A 25,242-nucleotide genomic window follows, 5' to 3' on the forward strand; every position below is an offset into this window, starting at 1 on the left:
CTCCCCTGAGCCAAAATAAAAAACACAAGCCCCCCTGGTGTTTTGCACCACCCCCCTCCCTCTCATAAATAACTAACAGTCCCTAAAGTTGCTGCATTTTTCAAAGGCAGACCGTACAAGCCTCAAACAACAGACCAGCTCTTTCCTTAACCCCCCAGGAATGCCAGCCAATAACACATAAGTGAGAGTTCCAAACTCCTCACTGACCATATTCAGATTTCAGACCTCTCACTGAGATAAACATATGGTATGAATTAAAGATACAGCTCTATGATATATCACATACTATGTTACTAAAGGTTATTTGTTTAGCAGGACAGTTCCCATTTCCCATATGTTGTTTCCACACAAGATAAGGTATCAATTTTATTATTATTATTATACTTTATCTGTCTGCATAGCAGCAAGGTAAACGTAATTTGTCTGCACATGTGTGTCAAACATATTTTGCAAACCAAAATAGTCACCCAGTACAGTATAAACAGAGCCATGTGCAAATATGCTGGCTGTTAAGAGTATATGGAGGCCTTTAAGTTGCTCACACACTGCACTACACTGTTTGAAGGTCAATACAATCCTCTGCATGGATCTATACTTAATCATTGGTGAAAGAAGTACTCAGATCCTTTACTTAAGTAAAAAGTAGCAATACCACCCCTGCACCCATACTGTACTATGACACGTACTGTTAAACCAGTAACACTTGGTTTTCAGTACGGTCCACATGTGTCACACCGAAACAGTCATGCGGCATGTTCGTAAAAAATTTGAAAAAACATAGTCAACAGTGATTTAGCAGGCTTCAATGAGGTTTCCTCCAAGTTCATCTCAAAGTAGGTTACATTAGCACAAACACAGATGACTCAGTTTGCCTTTAAAAGCTTTGTCTGAGGCATGCTGTCAGTGTTTCTTCTCTGACTAGCTGCTTTGGTATGGTGTCACTGTTCAAGAGTGGTGGCCAGAGCATCGTGACTCTCTGATGGGTGTTTATGTTAACCAGAATGCTAGCCAAAATGTTTATTCCACTGATGCTGAGCAGACAGAAGAGCTGCTGAGGTGGTGGCTTTTATAAAGAGAAGCCAACATTCCCTGGATCTCCCCTGTGCTGTAGTTTGCCTGTCGTACGCCAATTATGGTCATTGAAATCAAACTGAGAACTGTCCTGCCAGAGTACACTACAGACTTTATAATCAATGTTAAATATCTAAACTGGCGTCTGACTCCATTAGAAATAATAGATGATAATAATAATGGATAATGGATAATAAATAATAATAAACACTGATTTTCACATATTAGAAAACTAAACTTGAATATGTCATGAGATGTCACTTAAGCAATTACATGAAAGGGTGTGCTTTACCGTCATTATTGGCACGACAGTGATGTGGTCAGGAATGAGGTGCTTGTTTAGAAATGTGTCTAACGAGTAAAAACAGCAATAAGATAGTAGCCCGCCACTGCACCTTTGTGCAGAAATGTGGTTGTGTTTACAGAGCTTCACTAGCTTGTTGTGCTACATAACACAATCTCTTGACTTTGTACTGAAGTATCAAGTATCAAGCATCAATCAAGTATAAGTTAAGTGTACTGTGCGTTGGCATTTTACAGACCTGGTGGCATGTGAATATGAATGTGCACTTAAGTACTCAAGATCACAAGAGTGGGTATTGGGATAGACCAGTGCAGTGCAGTGGTTAGCTAACTTTTGAGACCATGGCACCTCTTCATAAGAAATTATTGGTCACGGAATCTCTCCTTACTGCTGAGCACCTGAAATACAGTGATTTTAATATTTTTTACTTCTTCTTCTGTTTTACTATATTTGAAAACATAACCTAAAACATAATTAATACACATGTCACCTAAATTACTAAATTACCTAAAACCACTTGCCTTAATGTATTGGCAAAATTGCAACCTGTACCATCAACCTGTAGGATATACTCCAACATGTTATCAGTTTTTCTAATGAAAATAGAAATTGAATTTAACCTATTCAGCTCATTGCAGCATGCCCCTCTGTAATCTGAAAGTGTGAAGAAAAATATTTAAAATATATTTGAAATTCTGACAGATATGGGATATGGGATAGTAGATCACATAGGACTTGTAACTACATGTTTCTTTTTGGATTTTATGCATTATTAGAAAAGTGTAAAAACCAGGAATTTGTATCTTAATATCACCTTACCATTCTTTAATATGTATCTTTAGGTATAAATACAGGTTATTTGATGTTATGTTGTCATTCTTTCTTAGAAATTGAGCTTATTAAGGAAATACAATTAAGAAAACACACATAACATGGATTATAATGTACAAAGTCTGAAAAAGGAAAACCATAAATGGGTAACACAAAAACTCTACACAAATACACAAACAATACTTTTTGCTATAAAGGTCTGTATATCAAGATTCAGATCATTTCCTTTGTTTCTAAATGCATCCAAAATCATATGAGAATGCCAAATTTGTTAAAGGGGTTTTCCTTTAATGTTATAGTAAGCCTTAGCAACAGTCAAATCATTTGAAAGGTCAGTCCACCACTGTGAAGGAGTTGGCAGGACAATGCATCTCCAGTGGATAGGAATCCAGTTCATAGCTGCCAATAATGACATATATATGTATACACACAAACACACACACACACACACACACACACACACACACACATATGTGTGTGTGTGTGTGTGTGTGTGTGTGTGTGTGTGTGTGTGTGTGTGTGTGTGTGTATGTGTATTATTGTTATTATTATTATTGTTATTACTATTATTATGTGAACTCCACCTGTCTTGTCTATTAGTAGCTAATAAAGAAAGTCTAGGGTTTAATATATATCATAGTGCACAGGAATAAAATATGGAAAGATTTCCAAAATGAGGTAAGAAAAAACATATTTAGAAACTACCTCTTTGCTTCTTCCAAAATATAAATGACATTTCATCATTCATCTTATTCATGTAGATTGTCTTTCTTAGTCACAAACATGTGTCTTAGTGCAGTCTTTATGGATAAAGTGGTTGTCCTGGTTGGAACACAAAGGGTTGACAGAAAGAACCTGTTAAGATAAATCTAAAGGATAGGTTCACACATTTTCAAGTGTGTCTTAAAACAATAGTCAGGTGTCCATATGAACAGTGAAAGAGGTTTTCCTCACTGTAATCATTCCTCCTGTTCATACTGGCTATTAAAAGATCCCCTTCAAATGTGCTTTCAGTGTGAGTGATGGAGGCCAAAATCCACAGTGTGTCCACACAGTCATTTTGTGCAAAAATGCATTTAAGAGTTGATGTGAAGCTTATATGAGGCGTCAGCAGTCTGAGTTAGTCACATCAAGTAGATATCTGCCACATTTACAGTCTTTTTAGCATCAAATTCCCTCTTTGTGTTTCCCTGTTGAGCTGTGGTGGAAGTATAGTAACAAAAAGAGGGACTTTGGCACTAAAAAGACTGTAACGTTGAAAGATATCTACTTGATTTGACTCATTTGGACGCTGAGGCTCCATATTAGCTTCAGATAAACTTTTATTTACAGGACTGTGAAATTTGGTCCCCATCACTTACATTGTAAGTGCATTATGAAGGGATCTTCTAATAGTCAGTATGAACAGGAGGCACAGCTAAAACAAAACCCACAAGTCTACAATGTAATAAATCAGAGAAGTGTTTGCTCAATTATGATCAATTTGTGGCTCTTGTTTGTGATGTGTGTTCTCGTATTAGATCACACCCGCATTGAGAAAGTGCCAGTTCCATCGCCTGTTAAAACATTCATCACATCAGTTCTCTCATAATGTAGTGTCAGACCACAAGATGCAGCCCAAAACATAAATTGCCTTTGGTGCACAAATTCAGTGGAACTGCCTCCTACTAATTAATTTTTGATAAACTCAGTGTTTCATCCCACTCTCAAGTGTGTCGCTTTTCCTTAGTAGTTAGAGGTTTTTATTTTCTTTTTATTTATTATATTTAAAGGGACACTGTATTCCTCAGACATAAATGTCACCATTTGATGCACCGTACCAGATTATAACTTCAAGCTAATTTGCATCTGTGGTCCCTTGGCAGGTCAGAGCAAAGAAACAGCACAATAACAAACAGTACAGAGTAAAAACAGCATACAAATTTATTCAGAAAAGTACACTAGACACGCAATACAAAACTTACTGAGCGAGTGTACACAAAGTCACATAGTGGCCAAACCATTTCAAGTTTTATAAACTAGGCACAAATTTGAAAATAATTTGAAATTGTCAAAGCTCAGTAAATTGTATTTCTCCAGTACCCTACAGTGATTGAAATGCATTGGCTTTTTGTCCAGAGTTTTTAGAGTTTGTTTGTATGAGGACTCAAGAGGTCTTAAGGCTGTTTCTCCATCCGGCCACCAACATGTGATGCAATGCAGGTTAAAAGAAGTAGCATCTCAAATATAATTCCCTCGTATGTTTAATAGTCTCAAGGTATTTACAGAAAGAGTTCCCAGTTGTTCTCTGACTTTGACCCACACTTGGCCCTCACATGGTTCACTAAATATAGAAATCTTGCAGCACCTGTTGCCCTGGTGCTTGATAGAGGGCAGGACCATTTGTTTTTAGAGATTAAAGAGGCATAATTGCTTTTGCAGCATGTGGGACTTCCAAAAGAAAAGTGGATCAAGCTGATTTAAGTCTATAAACGGTGCATTTACTAAGTACTTATTGAGTATAGTTTTGAGGAATTTGCACTTTACTTAGTATTTCCATTTTATTCTACTTTATATTCTACCCCACTATATTCATCTGACAGCTGTAAAAACTCAAAACAAAACAAAACATGTGACCAGTTTATAAAATACTGCACATTGTTAAAGATTAAACCAGTGGTTACCAACTGTTTTGGCTTATGACTCTTTAAAAAAAGCAGTATAGTTGTTAGATGTCATGGTTTTACTGTATTTAAATAACTGTTTAAGCCCTGATGAGGTTTAATCATCCAATAGTTGTTTTATTTAAAGAAAGAGAAAAGTTCCAAAGAAAATGAAAGAGATTTGTGTTGACTTTGCATTTTCTTATCTCCTTTCCCATGAATCACCTCAGGACCCCTCAGATTTCTCTGGTGACAATTTGGAGGGACCCAACCCTGAGGTTGGGACTATTTGACTAAACTACCTATATGGAGTAGTTAAAAATGTGTTTGGTTAAAAAGTAGTTAAAACATATGCATTGCTCCATCAGTTCTTACAATTTAATAATATCATATATAATAAATATACATCAGTTTCAGGGGCCACTTTTCTGCAGAATGAGTGCTTTTACTTTTGATCTTTTAACTATCAGCCTATTTAGTGGAGATAAATACTTATATATAATATAATATTATTAATATAAATTATTATGTATATATTAGAATAACAGAAAACAACAAAAGTAAAAACTGGCTATAGTTTGATTTTAATTCAGTATTAACTAAGAATCTTTGCGTTTGGATTGCTGAGACTAAACTTATCAATATTGGAGAGATGGTTGATTTCCGGTGTGGTCTGAATGTTTGTGAAGGCTGTCTATGTCATGCTCTCACAGGACCTCAGGCAGTCAGAGAGGCGAGTAATACATTCAAGTCAATAAAGGATCTCCCCGGAGGCCTCATGGTAGTGTCGGTAATGCGTGTGTAGACGCTGTGGTGTTTACTGGCTCAGCAGCCTCTGCGCACATTCCTGGAGCATCAAGCCAAGCTGACGGACGCACAACCGCTCTCCACACGGGCTTTAGGAGCTGTACGGAGGCGAAGGAAGGAGAAAGAGGAGGAGGAAGAAGAAGATGATGTGTGCTGCCTTGAATAGAGGAATAAGCGTTAAGGACGAGTCGAGAAAATGCGCGGCGCGCTCTTGGAGGCTCTTGCCTCACCTTATGCTGTGTCTGTCTCTGGTTGCATACGCGGCGCTGGGTGCGATTATGTTCCAGTACATTGAAGGAGGGAGCGAGACCGATATCCAAAAGGAGTACCATGGCTTCTTGGGAGAGGTTGTCCGCCTTTTCCGGAATGAAACCAGTGAGTGATCACAAATATCCTCAACAACTTATTCAATATGATGGGCCATCTAATATCACGGTGGAACTAGACTTCAGTAACTCATGTAGGGCTATGTTGACTTTCATGGACTTTTTATGGTTGCTGTAGTGATTTTGGTATGTTTTCCTTCAATTCTAATGCTGAAATAATTTGGACTCTAATTAAGCCTAATGTATATAGTATGCGTAATCTCTGTCAGGACCCGTTCACGTTCAAGAGTTAAGAAACTAACGTTTGAACTACGAGCCTTTATTGATCTGTTCTACACTGGGCTATTTTCTCTTTACTTTTAGATAACACAGAGGAAAACATAGTGAAGAAAGTGAAGGATAAGATGGCAACGTTCAAGTCCATATGGTTCCAGAGACCTGACAGATGGACCTTTTTTGGCTCCATGTTCTTCTGCTGCACTGTGTTCACAACGGTTGGTAAGTGACTGGGGATTATGATCCAGCAAGATGATATAGATATGATAATCAATCAAAACGTGAACAATTAAAGGTCTTACAGTGGCTCTTGAAGAATGATTTTACTCAAAGATGGTTATAGTCGGTTAACTTTTCTTAAAATTCTTCTTTCTTTCAAAAAATTCAGAAACGTTCTTAAATTTTAGAAAATAAAAGGTCATGGTTAAAAATGAGCTTTTATTTGAATGGAAGACGTCAGATGTTGCAACTGACCTCAACCCTGGGGAGAGTTGCAACATGATCAGCGGGGTGGCTGCAACATGTTAAAAATACATTCAATTTCACTAATTAACTTTTGCTTTTTGTCTCAATGACTATGGTATTCTGAAAATACGTATTGTTTTAACAATAATATTATAGTATTATTTATTCATACATTAATATTATAGTGTTATTTATTTATTTAGTAATATTTTGGAACCCCCTCTTCCTCACTCATGGCATACTGAAAAACAAACAGAGTACAATTTCTGCTTTTATTCACTGTGTGACAAACAATAATGGCTTACTGTTTGCTAATGGACTATTACAATAAGATTACGTTAATATGAAATAATGAAATGATTGTTATTACATTATTAACATTATTAACGATGATTGTGCACATCACAATGACTTGTGTATGTATAACGTTATAACGTAATATTTTTTTTGCAAAAAAAAAAAAAGTATACAAATTTGTATGTAAATATCATTGTGTGATCTGTTTTGATATAGCTCCTTAGCTTGGGCACAGTTGCAACAACTTGTTGCAACCATCCCCAACCCCATCAGCCATGACAAAATATCATGTACTAGCTGGACACTCTGACCTTGACACATGCTAACCATGTCACTTAGAAGAGTCAAAAGATGTGAAGTGAAAAAGATTACTTTCATGTCGCCAAAACATGTTTTTTTTTCAATAAATGCAGCAGCCAGGGCTGGACTGGAAAAATCATTCAGGCCAGGAAATATAGCATGAAATATAGCCCCAGTCAGGCCATTTTTTAAGCGGGGGGTCTGGGGGTCCCCCACTAGAAAAAATTTAGTTACAAAGACTTGATTTCCTGCATTCTGGTGAATTTTAGTGCATGTAAATAACAAACTAATGAGCCAACAACTGCTTAATACAATGTACTATTATGAATTTCAAATAAAATCAAAAGTACATAACATTAAGGAGGGAGACGACATTAGCATTGGTACAGTCGTACCAATGCTACTCTCTCCACCTTCAAAAAGAAAAAAAGCAAGAGCAAGCCATATCTTTTAATGTATCATTATAGTACAGTCAACCACTCTCTAAACCTATTCAAAGAACAGAGCAAGAACTGATATACACCCATCAGAAGTTTGAGTACACCTGTTTAAAACTATATTTTCCATAAAATTACCATAAACTATATACATTTGTTTTTTCTAACATATCTTGTACCTGCAGGTTGTTCTGAAGTAGTGGGCCTCTGTACTACTGTGGCACTAATGCTACTCTCTCCATCTTCGAAAAGAAAAAAGCAACAGCACAGCACACCATACCTTTTAATGTACCAATATAATACAGTTAACTCTCCTCACTTATTCAAAGAACAGAGCAAGAGCACAATATACTACTCAGTTTACTGATATACAGTATATAATGATAACAGTCACTCATCAAAAGTTTAAATATCCCTTTAACCTACACAAACATTAAATAACATAGATCTTTAAGTTTCAACAAATTACAGTAGTCTGAATAGTGTGACAGAAGACATTATGTTGTCTTGATAATTTTAAATTATGAGCTGAAAGTATGAACTCGCTGACTGAAATTTTCAACAAAATGGATGAATTTTCAAATAATATTGACCATATTATTTAGACTAGATATGCCAATTATGCCATCAATATTTTTGAGGAAATCAGAAAGGGAACTATCACTTTTATTATTGATTGTCCAGTTTCTTGGCAGCTTTAACATTGACAGGGGACGATGATGTTGCATTGGTAACATTAGCTACGCTAGCTAGGTAGCAAATGTTAGCTAACTAGCACATTTATTTACCTTTCTTTTTTGTCTCTCTTTCCCTCTCTGCTCCACCCTTCCTCTTTTTTCCATTGTCCATCTTGTTGCTAAGTCATTTAGCTGCTCTAAATGCACTTGCTCCCAAACAAAACGTCTCTCTCTCTCTCTCTCTCTCTCTCTCTCTCTCTCTCTCTCTCTCTCTCTCTCTCTCTCTCTCTCTCTCTCTCTCTCTCTCTCTCTCTCTCTCTCTCTCTCTGCGGCGGGCCCACCGGGCCATTTAACAGGCCAGGCCACCGGGAAAAGTCCTGGTGCTCCTGAGAGAGGGTCATCACTCAAGCCTCAAGCATGTTTCTGATTGAAGGAATAAGACTTGTTGCAACTGTCCCTTGTTGCAACCATCCCCAGTCTCCCCTACTAATAATCACATTTAGGTATTATGTTATGCTTACTAGTTTTGTAAAAATGAGCTGTGTGTTTTTTCCATTAGGTTACACAGTGCAGACATTAGGTGCGGTTGGAAGTGATTCTTTCTGGCATTCTCTTAGAACGATGATTTGTTTTTGAAGGACTGTTTTTGACTTTATTTCATGAGGTTATGGTTAGGTGCAGCCAATGCCAGTACACCTTTTAGCACTCATCTAGTAGAAATCCTCTAACTTATGCTGAAACTAAACAGACAAGTTTCTTGTCAAGCCCTTAAAGGATAACTCAATTTATTAAAACTTGGGTCTTATTCTGTAGGTGGGGCCATTGGTTGTATTGGTTATGATAAAATGCACTCTCCAAGTATGCTGGGATCTGTGAACAAAGGCAAAATTGTTAAAAGGAAATCTGATGGGACAAGAAATGAGGTATGAATGTATGATGGTTTGAATCTTAGTCTTTGCCCTATTCCCACATCTCAGCAGTTAACATGCAGAGTATAATGTTATTATAACCAATAAAACTGATAATGAAACAAGTTGTAGTAATCCTTTATTAAGTTAACCTTCAACTTGGACCTTTTCCTCATCATCTCTGTATCTTCACTTTGTTGCAGTTAAGTTTTATTTGTATAACAAAGAAACCTCATTTTAACTCATCAGCAGATTATTTGTGACCACATTAGATTGTAGCTTGGTAGGCTACATAGTGATCAAATCTGTAGCAGTTTCAAGATTAACAGAACTAAGAGTCCGCAAGCGTGTTTGCTGCTCTCTTTGGCTGTACTTAGGCACAGCGAATGCTAATGTCAGCATGCTAATATGTTCACAGTGACAATTCTAACATGTTAATGTTTAGCAAGTATAATGTTTACCATGTTCACCATCTTAGTTTAGCATGTTAGCATGCTAACAATTGGTAATTAGCACTTAACACAAGGTAAAGCTGAGGCTGATGGGAATGTCAAAGTACTGGACAAATCAGCATTTTGACATGATGGTGCTAGAAGAAAAGTCAATTATTGCAATTAATTTGAGGGGAAAATGTATGTCTCCAACAAATTTCATGGCAATTGCTGAAAAAGATTTGAAATATTCACTCAAAATCACAAATGTCAATCTCATGGTGGTGCTGGTGAAGAGCCAGGGGATCAACAAAGTCAGTAGGATTTGTCCTCATGGACACCATAAATGTCTGTTTAAATTTCATGGCAATCCATCCAATATATGTTGAGATATTTCAGTCTGAACCAAAGATGTTGGGCAGAATGATGGACATTTCCATCCCTGAACCATGCTGCTAGAATGCTAAAAATTGTACCACTAAATAATACTTTTTGTTTGTTAGTGTGATGTTCTCAGAGCATGATAAGGCTGAATGCCTTCACTCAAATATATCTAAGACTAGAGCAAGTGGAAGTGATGTTGAATACAGTGGAACTGTATAAAAAGAGAGATACTCTGAAAAGGATGGAGGATGTTTCAAGCATTCGGTTCTGCTTTAAAACATTATCAGGAGCAATTAGAGGTATTGGAAAACAACAGCTACTAAATAAGCTTAACATGTTTGCCAGCCAATTACTAAGTTGCATCCATTAGCCTGTTGACGTCTCAGCCTTATGCTGTTCTCACTTTCCCCTCACTTTCTTTCTCTCTCAACCCAACTGGTCAAGGCAGATGGCCGCCCACCTAGAGTCCAGTTCTGCTTGAGGTTTCTTCCCATTAAAGGGGAGTTTTTGCTCATGGTTCAAGTTATTGCTCATGGGGGAATGATGGGTCTCTGTAACTTAAAGTGTATGGTCTAGACCTGCTCTATATGAAAAGTGCCCTAAGATAACATCTGTTATGATTTGGCAGTATATAAATAAAACTGAATTGAAATTGAAACATAAACAGGTCAGCACACAGTGTTCTCAACACTGGGTCAAATGAGTATGTGTAATGAGAAAGGGATCACTAGTATTGATGAAACCACAGAGAATTCAGGTTCAGGTTCAGGTTACTTTATTTGTACCTGTAGGTAGAAGTGTAAAGGTAAAGTGACTAATGACAAATCTAGTGACTTTTTGGGCAGACCGTAACTCCCTTCAAGGGAGTTGCCAATATCCCTCAGTGAATGTGCTCTCATGTGGCTGTCTCTGTGCGCTGACTGTGTTCAGTGGGTGGGACAGAGCAGCAGCACCCTCAGATTTGGTTTGCAGTAGACAAGGCACCCAACTTGACACACATTTTACAGACAACACAGACAATAGACAGACATGATAAAAGTGCTCAAGGCTGCGATAATCAGGACTTGAAAAGAGACAAATAACAATAAAAAAAACACTAAGATAAATAACAACTAGAATAAGTCAAGTAAAATGCAGGTAAAATTAAATAAATAAATAAACATTGCTTCCATAGCAATTTTGACCCGACTCAGCAGTTCTCCTGAGTATGAAGTGTTTCAGCATCTTTCAACTTAGTGTTTTGGTTTTCTGGCCTTCAACTTTACTGTTCTGGTCCAGTTGCATCAACCTTTGTGTCCAGTAGCAGCAGCCAGCTGTTTTCAGTAATAAAGCTTTGATAAACCCACTTTACACTACCTGCCAGCACCAAACAGCAGACATACAAAGACAGAGACTAGTTGGTGAACATGGTGGAGCATCTAGCAGCTAATAAGCCAGATATTTCCCTTGGTAGTTTGTGGAGAATCAAAAGAGCTAAAGGAGAGTGAATATTGGAGTTACATTCATCAGGTGGGCAAAACATGACCACAGTGATTGCTAATGTTGCTTTGTGTCTAGTGGATGTGTAAATAGGCAACTGTTCGCTAACAAGTTCGCCAAATCAACTTTTTAAGGTGATAATATGTCCATGCTGGGTTAATTGCTTCTTCTGCTGTCCGTGTGACCAGAAAAAAACTCAGTAAATGCAGGTTTAAGAAGTAGAATGTCCTTGTATTTACTTTAATAAATTATGTTGGTATTTTTGTGTATAGTTCTGTTGTCTTTTTTAGCAAACCCTCTTTTGTTTATGTCTACTATTATACATCTCCAACTCATTTGTGTTACAGCTGAACCTGTTCTGCCTACAATGGGTACTTTGAATTTGGAGTCTGCATCGTTTACTGTTTCTAATGCCCCAGGCTTGTCCAGGTGCTTATTTTGACTCATCTTTTTCTTGTTTACTGTCATATGGTCTATTAGCTAACAGGCCATATGCAAATAAGAATCACCAGACTGGAAGGAGTTAGAATCTGCTCATGGTCATTCTTTGTAAACATGGTTGTTAAATAGCCTGCGTATGAATCATAACCTGTCAAACTTATGAGTAACATGGAGGGAGTTTAATGGCTTTGACTTTAGCTAAATCCTTAAAAAACACACACACACACACACACACACAGACACTAACCCCACTGTGATCATTTGCTGTGGAGCAAATGGAGTAGTTGATTTGTCAAAAACTATTTGTCAGCATGAGTTACACAGTATTGCAGTTCTTATACTTTCTATTTACTATTTCTATAGTATATTTCTATTTCTATATACTTTCTACAGTCAATGATATTTGTTAAACTGAAAAATGGCAATAATGTAATATCATTCATGTGAGCATGTGTAGCTCACATTCTGAGGAAGCTGTGATCTTTATGTTCTTTCACTCAGCAGGACCAATCAGTTGTTGTCAACTTAGCTCTTTCTTGCTATTTGATGACTTTTAAGACCGCTGTAGTGATGATTTTCTCCAAAAAAGTGACTAATGACAAATCTAGTGACTTTTTGGGCAGACCGTAACTCCCTTCAAGGGAGTTGCCAATATCCCTCAGTGAATGTGCTCTCATATGGCTGTCTCTCTGCGCTGACTGTGTTCAGTGGGTGGGACAGAGCAGCAGCACCCTCAGTTGACCAATCATCAGCCAGACAGAAATGTGAATGATCTTATGATCAAACAATGTTTTTATTCTAAACATTTTAACTTGACTATTTAAGTTTTATTTTCTGGTCAAATAGTTTAAAATAGTGAGTTGATTTCAGTGTCTGGATCATGACAGCTCTACAGTCTGCACAACAACCTATATAAAAGTTTTTGATATTAGAGGTAGATTTAGATGCATATTGATGTGATGATAGCTATGAGAAAATGAGTCATTTTCATTACTTTCATTTTTTGAAATGTGTATATACCATTCAAAAGTTTGGACACACCTTCCTATTCTCTTGAATGAGAAAATGTGTCCAAACTTTTGACTGGTACTGTATGTAGTTACCTTATGATGTCACTAATATGCAGATTAGCATGTGACATCATCCAGCAACATCTAGTGACTTTTCGAGCTGGCTTTAGCCAGAGCTGCCAACTCTCACGCATTGACCGTCAGACTCACACAACCAACACTTTTCACATGCTCTCAAGCCACACGTCCATTTTCCCACGCAGTGAAAAACAAATTTATAACTGATAACGTTGTGACGCAAAAACAGCACGCAGACAGAGAAGACAGAGCAGCACAGTGCAACAGCATCAGAGGAAAACAAGAAATATACACAGATTTATTATATTGTAATTTATTCCCATGCATGCTGCTCAGCATAATCTCAGCCAGCGGCTCTTGGATCAGCAGCATAGCATCTCTTCTAGGGGTGGAGCCAAATACAGTATTCAGAAAAGCACAAAGCACATTTATTTCGTACAAATATTTTTTTAATTATTTGTTTATAAATAAAAGTGCACAGGTCAGGACTCAGTTCCATTGCTCTCTCTGTCTCTCTCCTCTCTTCTGTTCTGCTGTCTGTCTCTATGTCAAGGATGTATAAATAGCTGCAGGTCTAATGGAACTAAGTTTGGGCTGAGTGGTCAGTGCAGTTGTCTGTGGTCTGGGAGACTGGGGTTCAAGACCTGGTGTGGAACCCTCCTTTTCAAAGTAATTTATTGAAGAACACTTATTTTAACACTTTAATATATTAATATTATATATTAAGGTGTATAAATGATATAATATTATATATTATATAACAATTAATATTAATATAAATTAGAAATGTAATAAAAAACAAAAACAGGATTGAAATACAAATATTGCGCTCTCTCCACATCCCTAGTCTCTTCACCCCCTGAGAAAAAATCTCAACCAAGCTGAAGTCAAAACTTGAAACTTCCACTGAAAATAGTCAGCAACATTTAGACCAAGGGAAGTGAGGTGGAGTAGACACACACCTGTCATGCTTCATAGCAATCACAAATGCTAACATGGCAATTAAGTCTGTAGCTTATTCCCATCTTCAGTTTACCCCCTTATATCCACTGACACTCTTCCTTATATTTTGAATGGTCAGCAGACAGAACCCATGTGAATGTGGAGGGCCTTTTCCATTCATTTTACAGTGTGTGTGGCAGGATCTGTGTTTACCTTGTCTAGCTTATTTATTTTCTCGACAACACATTTCGTGGCTGCATAACACAATCCCAAAGAGATCTCAGTTCTGAGGCTGTACTTATACACAGCTCTGCTTTCAACTAAACACTAACATGCTCACAATGAAAACAGTAACATGCTATTTTTAACTTTTGCTAATTAGCAGCAAACAAAGTACTAGACAAATTTCCAATTTGATCAGATGATGGCTCTGTCAGAAATGTTAGGGGATCATCAAAGTTTTTACAATTTGTCTTTTGGTGAACATGAATGTCTGTACCACATTTTATGGCAATCCATCCAAAATTTCACTCCTTACCAAAAAATGCAAACATGCTACAAGAAAGGCTGGGATAACCAAAGTTGTGGAAGTCATCCTCTTGGCACCTTGAATATCTGTAATTCCATGGCAATCTATCAAGTGAATGTAGAAATATTTCACTGGATGATTTAACCTTAGCTTAATAGGAATCAATCTATAGTTGGAACAAAGTGGTGGTCTACACCCTAGTCATCTCAACATTGTCATCTCAAGAGCCATGCTCCTATAGCGGCTAATAAAAACTCCCCAAAGCGCTGTTTTGATATTAGCTTTGAACAGTTGGTGATTTGTAAAACGCTATTTTATTTAAAACTCAAACCAGCAGCATGGAATACGTTAATCTTACAGACTATGGTGTAGATAAAGACACATGCAAGCATTTTGTATATCAAACGAGGATTAGAAGTGTAGTCAGATAACCATTAAGGATTTATTGTTTATCCTGGTGATACTGATTTGAATTTGTAAGACTAAACATAAATATCACTCATGTCTTTTTTCTCAGTAGATATGTTAAAGTAAATTTGCTAATCTCATTATGTGAAACACCCCGAGGTCCGATGACCAAACTGCACTAAAACATACAGCACTTGTTAGTTACAGCACATTCCTGATTTTGTTAATAAATATATTCTTCATTTCCATGCCTGCCAAGTCTCTGCATTTGGGTCCATCTGATCCACAAAAACAGTAAAATTGCAGGTCATAAAACCCAAACATTAAGCTGAAAAACACTAAAACACTGCGCAGAGATGAAGGGAACTGCAGGGTTGTGATAAGTCTTGTCACTATTAGTGACACCTTCATATTTCACAGACATTATTAATGTAACAATATTGATTAATTCAACAGAAGAACCACTACTGATTTAGCAAGTCATAAGCTTTTTTAAATATTGCCAGATGATTCCTAAGGATGCCCATACTGAAAGATTGCTCAACTGCCAAATGGTCAAATGGTTACAGGTTTGGTTAAGTAGGAAAATAAACAAAAGTTCTAACAGCTGTCAAGTTGATGTACAGTATTATTGAAAGCAAACCTAGATCTCCTGACATGTAAACAAATGGCTGACTCTTTGTCACACACAGTCTGAGCACAATAATTTTGCAGTCAGCACTGTCACTGAGCAGTCATTAGCATTAAAGTGCACCAAACCAGAAGTAGCACAGACCACAATAGAGGAAGACTTCTGATGGAAAACAATGACAAGTCAATAAACCCTCAATGTCACACACCCTTGCTTTGAAAGATCTAACAAGTACTGTATGTTTTAGTGCAGAACTAACAAGGAGAAGAGGTGCAGTAGGGAGATGGGTGGAGAAACTCAGGGGAGGGGAGTGAGGTGATGAAACAGGAGAACAGACAGGGAGCCTATTGGCTGGGGGAAACACAGAGAGCAGGGCAGGCCCGACGAGGCTGATACAGGGCAGGTGTGGGGAAAACACAGAGCAAAGGAAGAAGCTCTGATACTGTAAACCCACTGTTCACTACCAGCACCAAGCAGCAGACACACATAGAACATAGTGGGGCAATTAGTAGCTAAATATATATTTCTCTCAGTAGTTATAGACCAAAACAGAGCTAATAGTGGCAACAGGACAGAGCGACTGTTGCTCTGGGTCTGCTAATTATGTAAATAGGCAACTGTTTGCTAACAAGTTAGCCATAACAACTTTATAAGGCAGGGGTAAAACAATCTCCCTGAAACCATTTAGACCCTGGTTCCTGCAGTGGAAATGCATCTATGCATACACATTGGGATGTGTAGAAGCATAGAATGTTTTTTTTCTTTTTTTAGATATTTAAAATCACAACAAGCTTATTCAAATATACTGATTCAATTCAGAACTTAACAAAACAAAATTAGGTTTGTGTGCACTAGGTGCTTCACACAGTGCAGCAGACGTTCTCTCCATTTACATTTAATAGAACACAAGAAGCTATAGCATTGGTGATCTGATTATGTGATTTGTTTCATCCACAGTCTTATGGATCTCAATAGTAAACTGAAATTTTACTGTTCCGATGTGTTGTGGAGCTATCTCCTCAGGAAACAAATGGAAATCTGGCTGATACTTGGGAGTCCACAAAACATTAGGATTTATCATATACCGACCATAAATATTCACTGAAAATTGTGTGGAAATATGGTCGTTATATTTTGCAATACCTAGGGAAAATTTGCCCTGATGGTGGCACTAGATGAGGTCAGTCATTAGAAATCATCTATAACTATCCATACAAGATGACCATGTGGCCAGTAGTTGTTAGTAGTTAGTCATTGAGATACTTATTTCTAGATCAAGAATATATAGTTTACTTTGTACACTACAGACATATAATTATTGCATTACTTACTGAGTAGCAGACTAACAAGCTAAGATCCTAAAAAAAGATTTAAGCTGCCTTTTTGTTGTGTGGCTATGTGTGGCTCATTATCAGCAGGCAGCTGTTTGTGGATGGTTGGAATATGTGAGGACTGAGACATTTGGTTTCTGCATTATAGCCCCTGTGGGACTCATGCCCTCTTCCAAGTATATCAGAAGAAATGTTTTGTTGGTACACTTTGGGAGTGCTCTCAAATGAATCAGAAACCAAATGCAGCTCAGCTTTACATGGTTTATGCATGTAGTCCAGTCAGCCATCTTGTGTAGACGGTGGGAAACAATCCACAAATCACCCAACAGGGAAGCATCTTAAATAGCCTCCATATTTGTCACTCTTGACCTGTTTGAATTCATGTGAATATTTCTAGATGTGCTGTCAGCTGAGCAGGGACCAGTAGTAATAAACAGCAGGTTGCTTCAACTCATAGTTGTAGATTTTAAACAAGACTTGTAAATCTGTAAGTTTTGAAGCTGTTGTCCTCTTACATCTCACATAACTCTGCTCTCCGTGTGGATCCAAACGGAGTACCGAGCCGCAGTTTGTTGTTCAGGTTAAAGTGGGAACGAAGCAGCGGGTCATCGAATAGCTGAGTGAAGTGCAGCCTACGGAGGAAGTACAGGGACTGTCAGGGTGAAACAGTCCACGGAGGGAAAAACAGCCGGATGGCGGAGGCGAAGGCAACAAATCGGCCTCTCATAGCAACAGAAATGTTCATTTTGGGCCGATGCCAATATTTCATTTTAAAGCCTTTATTAGGCGATACCAATGATGTGCCAATATTATCATGAATCCCTGGGGATAACCCTTCATATTTTAGTGACCTTTTATCTAGCGCCACCCTCAGGACAAACTTTACATGTATAGTCCCACTACTGTTATCGCTTTAGGAATAGTAAGTCATCTGTGTCTTCTGTTCCATATTCTAGCATTGTGGGCCTCAAGAGGCCCCAGAGGCTCTAGTTAAGATATTAGAACAACCCATTACACCAATATACCAACTCACCTTTTAGCTTGCTGATGTTTGCATTTAGCTCAAAGTGCCACTGTGCATAAGTGCAGCTTCACAGAGTGCTGAAGATTCATGTTTAACTTCTTAATTTTCAGTCATTAGTGATCTGTGAATCAAATTATTTCTTTCTACTTCTACAAACTGGTGTTTGCTTTTTATTTTGACATGATTTGATGTGTAGGAATGTTGCGATGATACATTAGTACAGTAAGTCTGTTACTTTCTGATATATCATAAGTGGTTAAGGGAAGCCAGCTAATGGCTAATGGCTGAGCAGCAACAGGAAGCCCACGACTCGCTGAAGAGAGGGCACTCTCAGAGAAGAATGCTATTTACACAACCACAAAAAGCCTATTAGAGCTTGTTAGAGGTTGGAGTATATTGTCTTCTGTGCTGTCTTGTTAGTCATGAATTTAATTAATCTCTCCACAACCAGCATAATGTGAGTTTAAGGCAAAGTTTTATGGTATATGGCTCCACTGCTGTCTGCCAAATTTTGAAGCTGATAATTGATAATGGACTCCCACTAGAAAACATTTGTTGGAAATCAATGTTTTACATTCTTATATTATTTAAAAAAACAGTATTTCTTGATGATTATAAGGCATGTACAATAGGAACTTCATTGCATGCTTTGCATTCTGCATGCTTGTACTTTATTTTACTCACTTTATTAATTTTTTTTTTTAATCTAACTGTGCATAAGAATTATTTTAAGTATGTTTACACAGTATATGCACTGGTCAGTACCAGTTCAGCATGGAGGCACACGTATTCTCCACACTATGTGGCAAAGGATAATTCTGGTTATTAAAACTTGGGTTCATAATTTCTATTGGTTATGATTACATGGTACTCACCAAAATAATTGCTGAGTTCCGGGAAGATGGTGACAAGTGAGTGCACCTGAAATGTCTGTAATAATCCCTACTTGCATAGGAAAACTGTGTGCACCACTACGGCCAGTACATGGGTCACATTTGAAGTAGGAAGTAGGTCTGTGAACTGTGGTGGAGTCAGTTTTTATAATAATTTTATGGTTCACCTTCATTTAGTCCTCCAAGTAGGCTTGACTAACGTGGGGGTTTGTTTACAACCAATCTTATGTTTTTTGTGTTTCTTGACCCCTTGGATGGCTTTTTAGCAAGCGTCAGGAGATCTTAGCCATTAACTTGGTGAATAAAATGTTATTATTACGGAAATTATCCTTAAATGTAGATTTTTGTTTTGATAGTGTCTTTCCTCGTCTAGGGGTGTCCAAGACACAATATGAATAAGCCCCATCTTCCCCAAGTCCCAAGCAGCTCAGAGACAAATAGCTCAATATAGAGAAAATGGGTTTATTTACAAAATTAAATAATTTTGATATCAAGCTCAAATAGAGCTTGATTTAACTTCAGGAAAGACATCTGCAGTTAGGTGTTGTTGTACACACTGTATGTTACCATGGTTACTAAATACAGATCACTTATAAGATCACTTCCATGAAAGTTTAAAGCCAGAAGAGGGATTTAACAGTGGTTTAGCTTTTGAGTTCATGCTAAAATAACATATTTACTATCATAACATCATGTGGTGGGTCTGTTTTACTTTCGCAATACAAAGTGTACTAGAGTTTTTTAGAAGTGGCTAATTAGTCTGCAGCGTTAACATCCATATAAACAGAACAAGCTTCACCAGTGTTAGTTTAAACTTAACCAAACAAGTTGAGTGTGAAAGTCTTTCAAGGATGTTCGCAAGGACTATGTGCTAAACTAAAGAAATAACATTACTTGTGCTAATAGAATAACAATCCACTACTATGAACACATAATGAATGAAGGACTGCCTTAGAGAATTGGTGGTCAATATTTTCAGAATTTGACACTGTATGGAATTACAAATTGTTTAGTTTTGGTAGAAGCATGCCTAAAGCCGTGGTTAAAATGCAACTCAGTATTATAGGTAGTATAGTATATATAGGGCTGTTACATAAACTTTGATGCCAATGCTGTGGTTAGAAGTATAGTTTGAATGTTTCACAGAATTTTACACTTGCTCCTTCTTCACAGCACTAAAGTGTCCATTTTTTCCATTGTTGTAGGGTATGGGGAGATCTATCCGGTTACCCTGCCTGGTAAGGTGGTGTGTATCTTGTATGCCATGGTGGGCATCCCTCTCATGCTTCTGGTCATCCTCGATGTCGGAGATTTCCTTGCTATGCTGATGTCCAGAGCCTACATCCGCATTCATGCCCTCTGCCAAAGCCTTTCCTCCCACACCTGGTCACCACGGAAGGCTCAGAAGAGAGCAGGGGACTCGAGCCACCAGTCCCTGGAAGACGGTACTTTTGTTTTCAGCCAAGATGTTGTGGTCCGTGAACCCCTCGACATCCGGCAGGTGCTGCACAGTCAGGCAGCTGTGAGGCACAATTCCATCCAGCTCCAAAACAACAAAGAGATCTTTGAGAAGATTCTCGCCAGGGAGAATTTACTTAGAAAGGGCCCACTGCTCAGGAGCCTCTCCTGTCCAGAGCTAGACCGCTTGCCCCCATCGCCCAAAGGATATGCCATATGGGACTTCACAGGGTTAGGAGATGGTATGGAAATGCTGGATGTACCATTTGTGCTGATTCTGCTGGTCGTATTTGCTTACATATTGTTTGGAGGTTTGATTCTTCCGTTGTGGGAAACAGAATTCAAGAACTTTGACCCCTACTACTTCTGCTTCATCACACTCACTACCATTGGTTTTGGCGACATTGTACCGAAGCACCCCAAGTATTTCATGCTTACCTCTCTCTTTATCATTGTTGGCATGGCCATCATGTCCATGGCTTTCAAGCTGGGCCAAACACGAATTGTAAGCTGCTACCGCCAGTGCATCAAGTTCATCAGCAGGGGAAATTTCAACGCTTTCAAAAATGAAGACAAGAACTAAGTCATCAATGGTGTCTCTGCCTCATGTCCAAGAGTTGTTGAAACTCACAGTCCTGGCTTTGAAACAAGCCCAAAATGGGAGGCTGGGGTCCAGTGCATTCTTTGTGCTGGCTATTCAGTTATAAGCATGAGCAAAATAAAAAAAAGTGTGCATGTGCCAAACGCTTTTGCCCAGTGAAGTGGAATGTTATTCTTCAAATTCTGGTTATCTAGATACAGTATCTCTCCAGGGAATGACTCATGCCCCAATTCCACCTGGTATTATCTGTATGTGGATATGTTATCTGGATAATTACATCTATTCTGTGAGCCTTTGTGATCAGATCTCAATATGCAAATTAGCAAGGCAGAGCTGGTGCACTTGTCAACAAATATGGTGCATCCCAGGTCAAGAAAACTGCAGCCATGAACAGAAGAGGCAGGAAGAGGCGGAGCTAGGTGACCTTTCATCTTAATGGGATGTTATTTTTATCTTGTGAATGTGGTTACACTGTACAGATTGCATTTACATCTGTCTGAGATCCAATCACAATGTGAGCGTGACCACCTCCAAATGTGATCTGGCTGATACAATCACATTCTGATCACAATGTGTTTTGAGTGCATTAACATACGTTTTTCCAGATACAGATCACATGTTCATACAAGGTGTAAATGGGGTATTAGCTGTGCTGTACTGTACTGCCAAAAAGCACCACTGAGGGAGGGCACAATAGTGTTGCATTTGATTATAAGTCAGAACTCTGGATTTATTCTTTGCGGGGTAAATCTAACATATGTTTTGTTTAATTTTTTTAAACTTCACTTTATAACAATGTCAGATGAATATGGCTGCCCACACACAAATATTACCATTTCAAGACTGTGATATGAACCCTAAGGTTAGGGGAAGGGCTAGGTTTAGGGTTTTGACTGTACATTGTCAAAACATGCATACAAGCATACTGATGAACTACCATTAGTTCATTAAACCTGTCCAGTCAAAGGTTTCTGTGAGCAGCCAACACTTTACTGCAGGCAATCATCTTTTCCACCTCAGTAGCTCAAAGGTACAGAAGTCGGCAATGATGCATTTTCTACTTAAAAAATATAAATCAACAAAAATGGTGAAGTAAAAATTATAATCCACTATAATGGGCCTGCAGAAAAACTAGTACAGCATTGCTAATTTATCAACTCAGTAGCCAAAATAACAGGAGCACCTTATACTGGTGATGGTACATCTAATACTGCAGCTTCAATGGTGTGCTCAGCAGGAAGGGCCATTTCTGCTGTGGCTCTGTATTGAAGCTGGTATTGTTTAGTGAATGTGACATCATTGGTTATGTTCAAAGCTTAGTTTAGGATGTACACTGGCATTGGTTCCGGGTGCGCATTCACACTTTGAATATATAAGAGGGAAAATCCTAAAAGCCAGTGAGATTGTGGCAAATGAGATTGTATCATATTTTATGAGTATTGTGTTGAGCCAGGGACCAACAGCTAGGCACATATTTTCTGATATTTTGTTTTGATTTCTCCAAATTAAAATATATACATGGTACTTTTTATCCTGACATTATATCCGTGTCACTAGCATACCCACTGCCTCATCAACAGTTTAAGCAGTATATTTACAAGCATATTCTGTGCCCTCTGCTCAGTTAAAAAAGCATGTTAACTGTCAAAAGCCTGTTCACTGCCTAGTAAAAATATAACATTTATGACACACAGACATTGTCCCACCCTATAATTATGTTTTACTATGGTAAACCATTCGCACAATAGACTGGAATGACACGTGACAATTACTCATCATTTTAAAGAAACTTTAATAGTTGGATGTAGTGTAATAATGCAGATAATTTATTATTCTGCATCAAAGCTGATCATTACCGGGATTGAATTACATCTGCCTCCCAACACAACAACAAAACCACAGAACTGAAAGAAAGCTGTAGATATTTTTTATGTCAGGAATGAGTTCATACTGTTGTTTCCTTCTGTGACACATGTAAACAAATATACAACATTAAATTTCTATTATAAATTAGATCAATTCTACAGTGTTGTTTCACTGTATTTTGCATTGTATAATTATCTGGCCACTTGAACCACCAGAGTAAAACCACAGCATAGGAGTTTAACAGCAAACTGACACAAAATGGTAAGATAATGTCCATGAAAATTGAATTTACCGTATAATCCTTAGCATGTAGTGAAATCCTTTGTAGGGGCACCCTGAGACTCTCACTGACCCCATTGCATCCTCTGCCTCCATTCTCAGCTTTCAATCTGTTTAAATCAGGACTTCCAGTAGGCTAAGCTTTTGTATCAGTGCTCATCTGTGATGCAATGAACTAATCCATATTATGTTTTTCATCACCATACCATGTGCTGTAATTTTCATGTGAGTGTGAAGGCTTGTACTAATAAATTTTCATCACTGGTTTGCTGTATGCTGTCTTTTGTAATATGTAGATGCATGTTGCCTGTAAGTGTGATGTTTTTCTTCTTCTTGTGCAGCTCTACCCATGATTCCACCTCCTGCATGTCACATTACTACAGACCACAAGAGGCTCATTTCTCATATTTTGTTTGTCTATTGGTGTTCAACAAATATGAACTTTCCAAAGCCAGCTTTAATGCAAAGCACTTGCTTTTAGTTTAAAACCTATATATTCCTTTGAATGGATACAGTAATATACAGTATTGAACCATGTTTGTTTTATTTGTAAGCACAAGTACTAGTGGATTTTGATCAGATTTGGATGAGGATTTTCACGAGTGTATTTCTTCAAGGCAACAATAGAAGTTTCATTTTATGACCTGTTGCGCGTCATGGCCTGCATCTCTCAATGTTCCTTGTGTTTTATTCCATTTTATGTGTTTTGATTGTATCTTAATACACTGCCATATATCCATGAACTGTCTCTTGAAAGCTACCTCTAACTTGAGACCTTTGGTATGGTGACATGGTCCAATGGCATCAGGACTTGTCAATATCTATACACTGTTATGCTCACATTTTCTTTGTTGATGCTTGAAGAAGGTTGCTTGAAGCAAAGACTTCTAGCAACATGTCATATTTTGGGAAAGTATCTCCTACTGAATATACAATATTAAAGTTACTACTAACTACAGCTACTGGTTAAATGTGGGGTTGTAAACATATATAACATGGTGTAAGTACATACATGAGTGTAGTTGTACTAGTATCTATAAGTATATGTAGTTCAGTTCTTGAGTTATATGTACTTAGTTGATTTTCACCTCTGCAGTTATGTAATAATTTGGTTTATTGTGCTATTACTCAATTTATTTAGAGGCACATTTGTTATGTTTTCTAGCTGTTATGAACTCATCAGTTACTACATATATTAATGTGAAAATATGTAAGACTGTCGAGTAATTCTGGAGCAGGTCAGTGGAAACCCTGTTGCAGCAGCCTCACAAGAACACAAGATGGTGCTACTGTAAAACCATGAGGAGGTGAGAGAGTGAAGACTCACTTAATACTGGTAGGCTTTCACTGTTTTATTTCTCTCAGTTTTGAGAGACGTTTGGTATTTGAGATGTAAATGTTCATTTAAAAAACACATAAATGCTTTTCTCTGGGTAAAGTCAATCTCCTGTGGAGGAAGCAGAAAGTAGAACCAATCGGCAGGGCTAGGAGAGTGGTGAGAGTAGCAGCCAAGAGGAGTGATGTGTAGAAAGTGAAATGGCTGAAAAGTAAGAGAAAGAGATACAATCTATGAATATGGCATGGAGAGGTTAGGTCTAATCAACAGCTCAGTGCAGAAAGCCAGAATACCAGGTTTTTCGGGATGCTTGGAACACACAAGCATGATGTGGCATCAAATCTAGTCAGCAAAGAGGGAAAGAAGATACTTGACTTACATGTGGTATTCTGGGATTGTTCTACTTAGTCTACTGTGGAAAGTGTTATATTATGCTGACTGAATTACAGCTATGATGAAACATAGTGCTGATGCCTCTCCATTATCTAGTAAAATGAGATACTGAACCTTCAACTCAATTTTAATGCCTGCAAAGGTAGGCACTGAAAGTCATGAACAAGAGAACGGGAAGATCAGTGAACACAAGGAAAGCTGTGTCACTCTTGTTGCCATTGCCTTAAAGATAAACTCCACACTATTTTTTATTATTTCTTTTTTGCGCTATAAACACTTAGATTCTTATTGGCATTTGATGCTAATGTTGATATGGGTGATTTTTTCAACAATGTACAAATTGTGTGTACATTGTACTGCTCAAAATTAACTTGTGTTTGGTTGGAA

General features: G+C 37.8%; 1 protein-coding gene across 1 annotated transcript; it reads left to right on the forward strand.

The window, feature by feature from the left end:
- Positions 1–5,530: 5,530 nt before the first annotated feature.
- Positions 5,531–24,666, forward strand: kcnk18 (potassium channel, subfamily K, member 18). The gene is made up of 3 exons (XM_067609307.1): positions 5,531–6,030; positions 6,345–6,479; positions 20,128–24,666. Exons 1-3 carry the CDS (start codon positions 5,799–5,801, stop codon positions 20,961–20,963), a joined length of 1,203 nt encoding a protein of 400 aa, XP_067465408.1. The 5' UTR covers positions 5,531–5,798; the 3' UTR covers positions 20,964–24,666.
- Positions 24,667–25,242: the final 576 nt, after the last annotated feature.

This window comes from Thunnus thynnus, chromosome 14 (assembly GCF_963924715.1).
Source record: "Thunnus thynnus chromosome 14, fThuThy2.1, whole genome shotgun sequence".
NCBI classification, from domain to species: domain Eukaryota; kingdom Metazoa; phylum Chordata; class Actinopteri; order Scombriformes; family Scombridae; genus Thunnus; species Thunnus thynnus.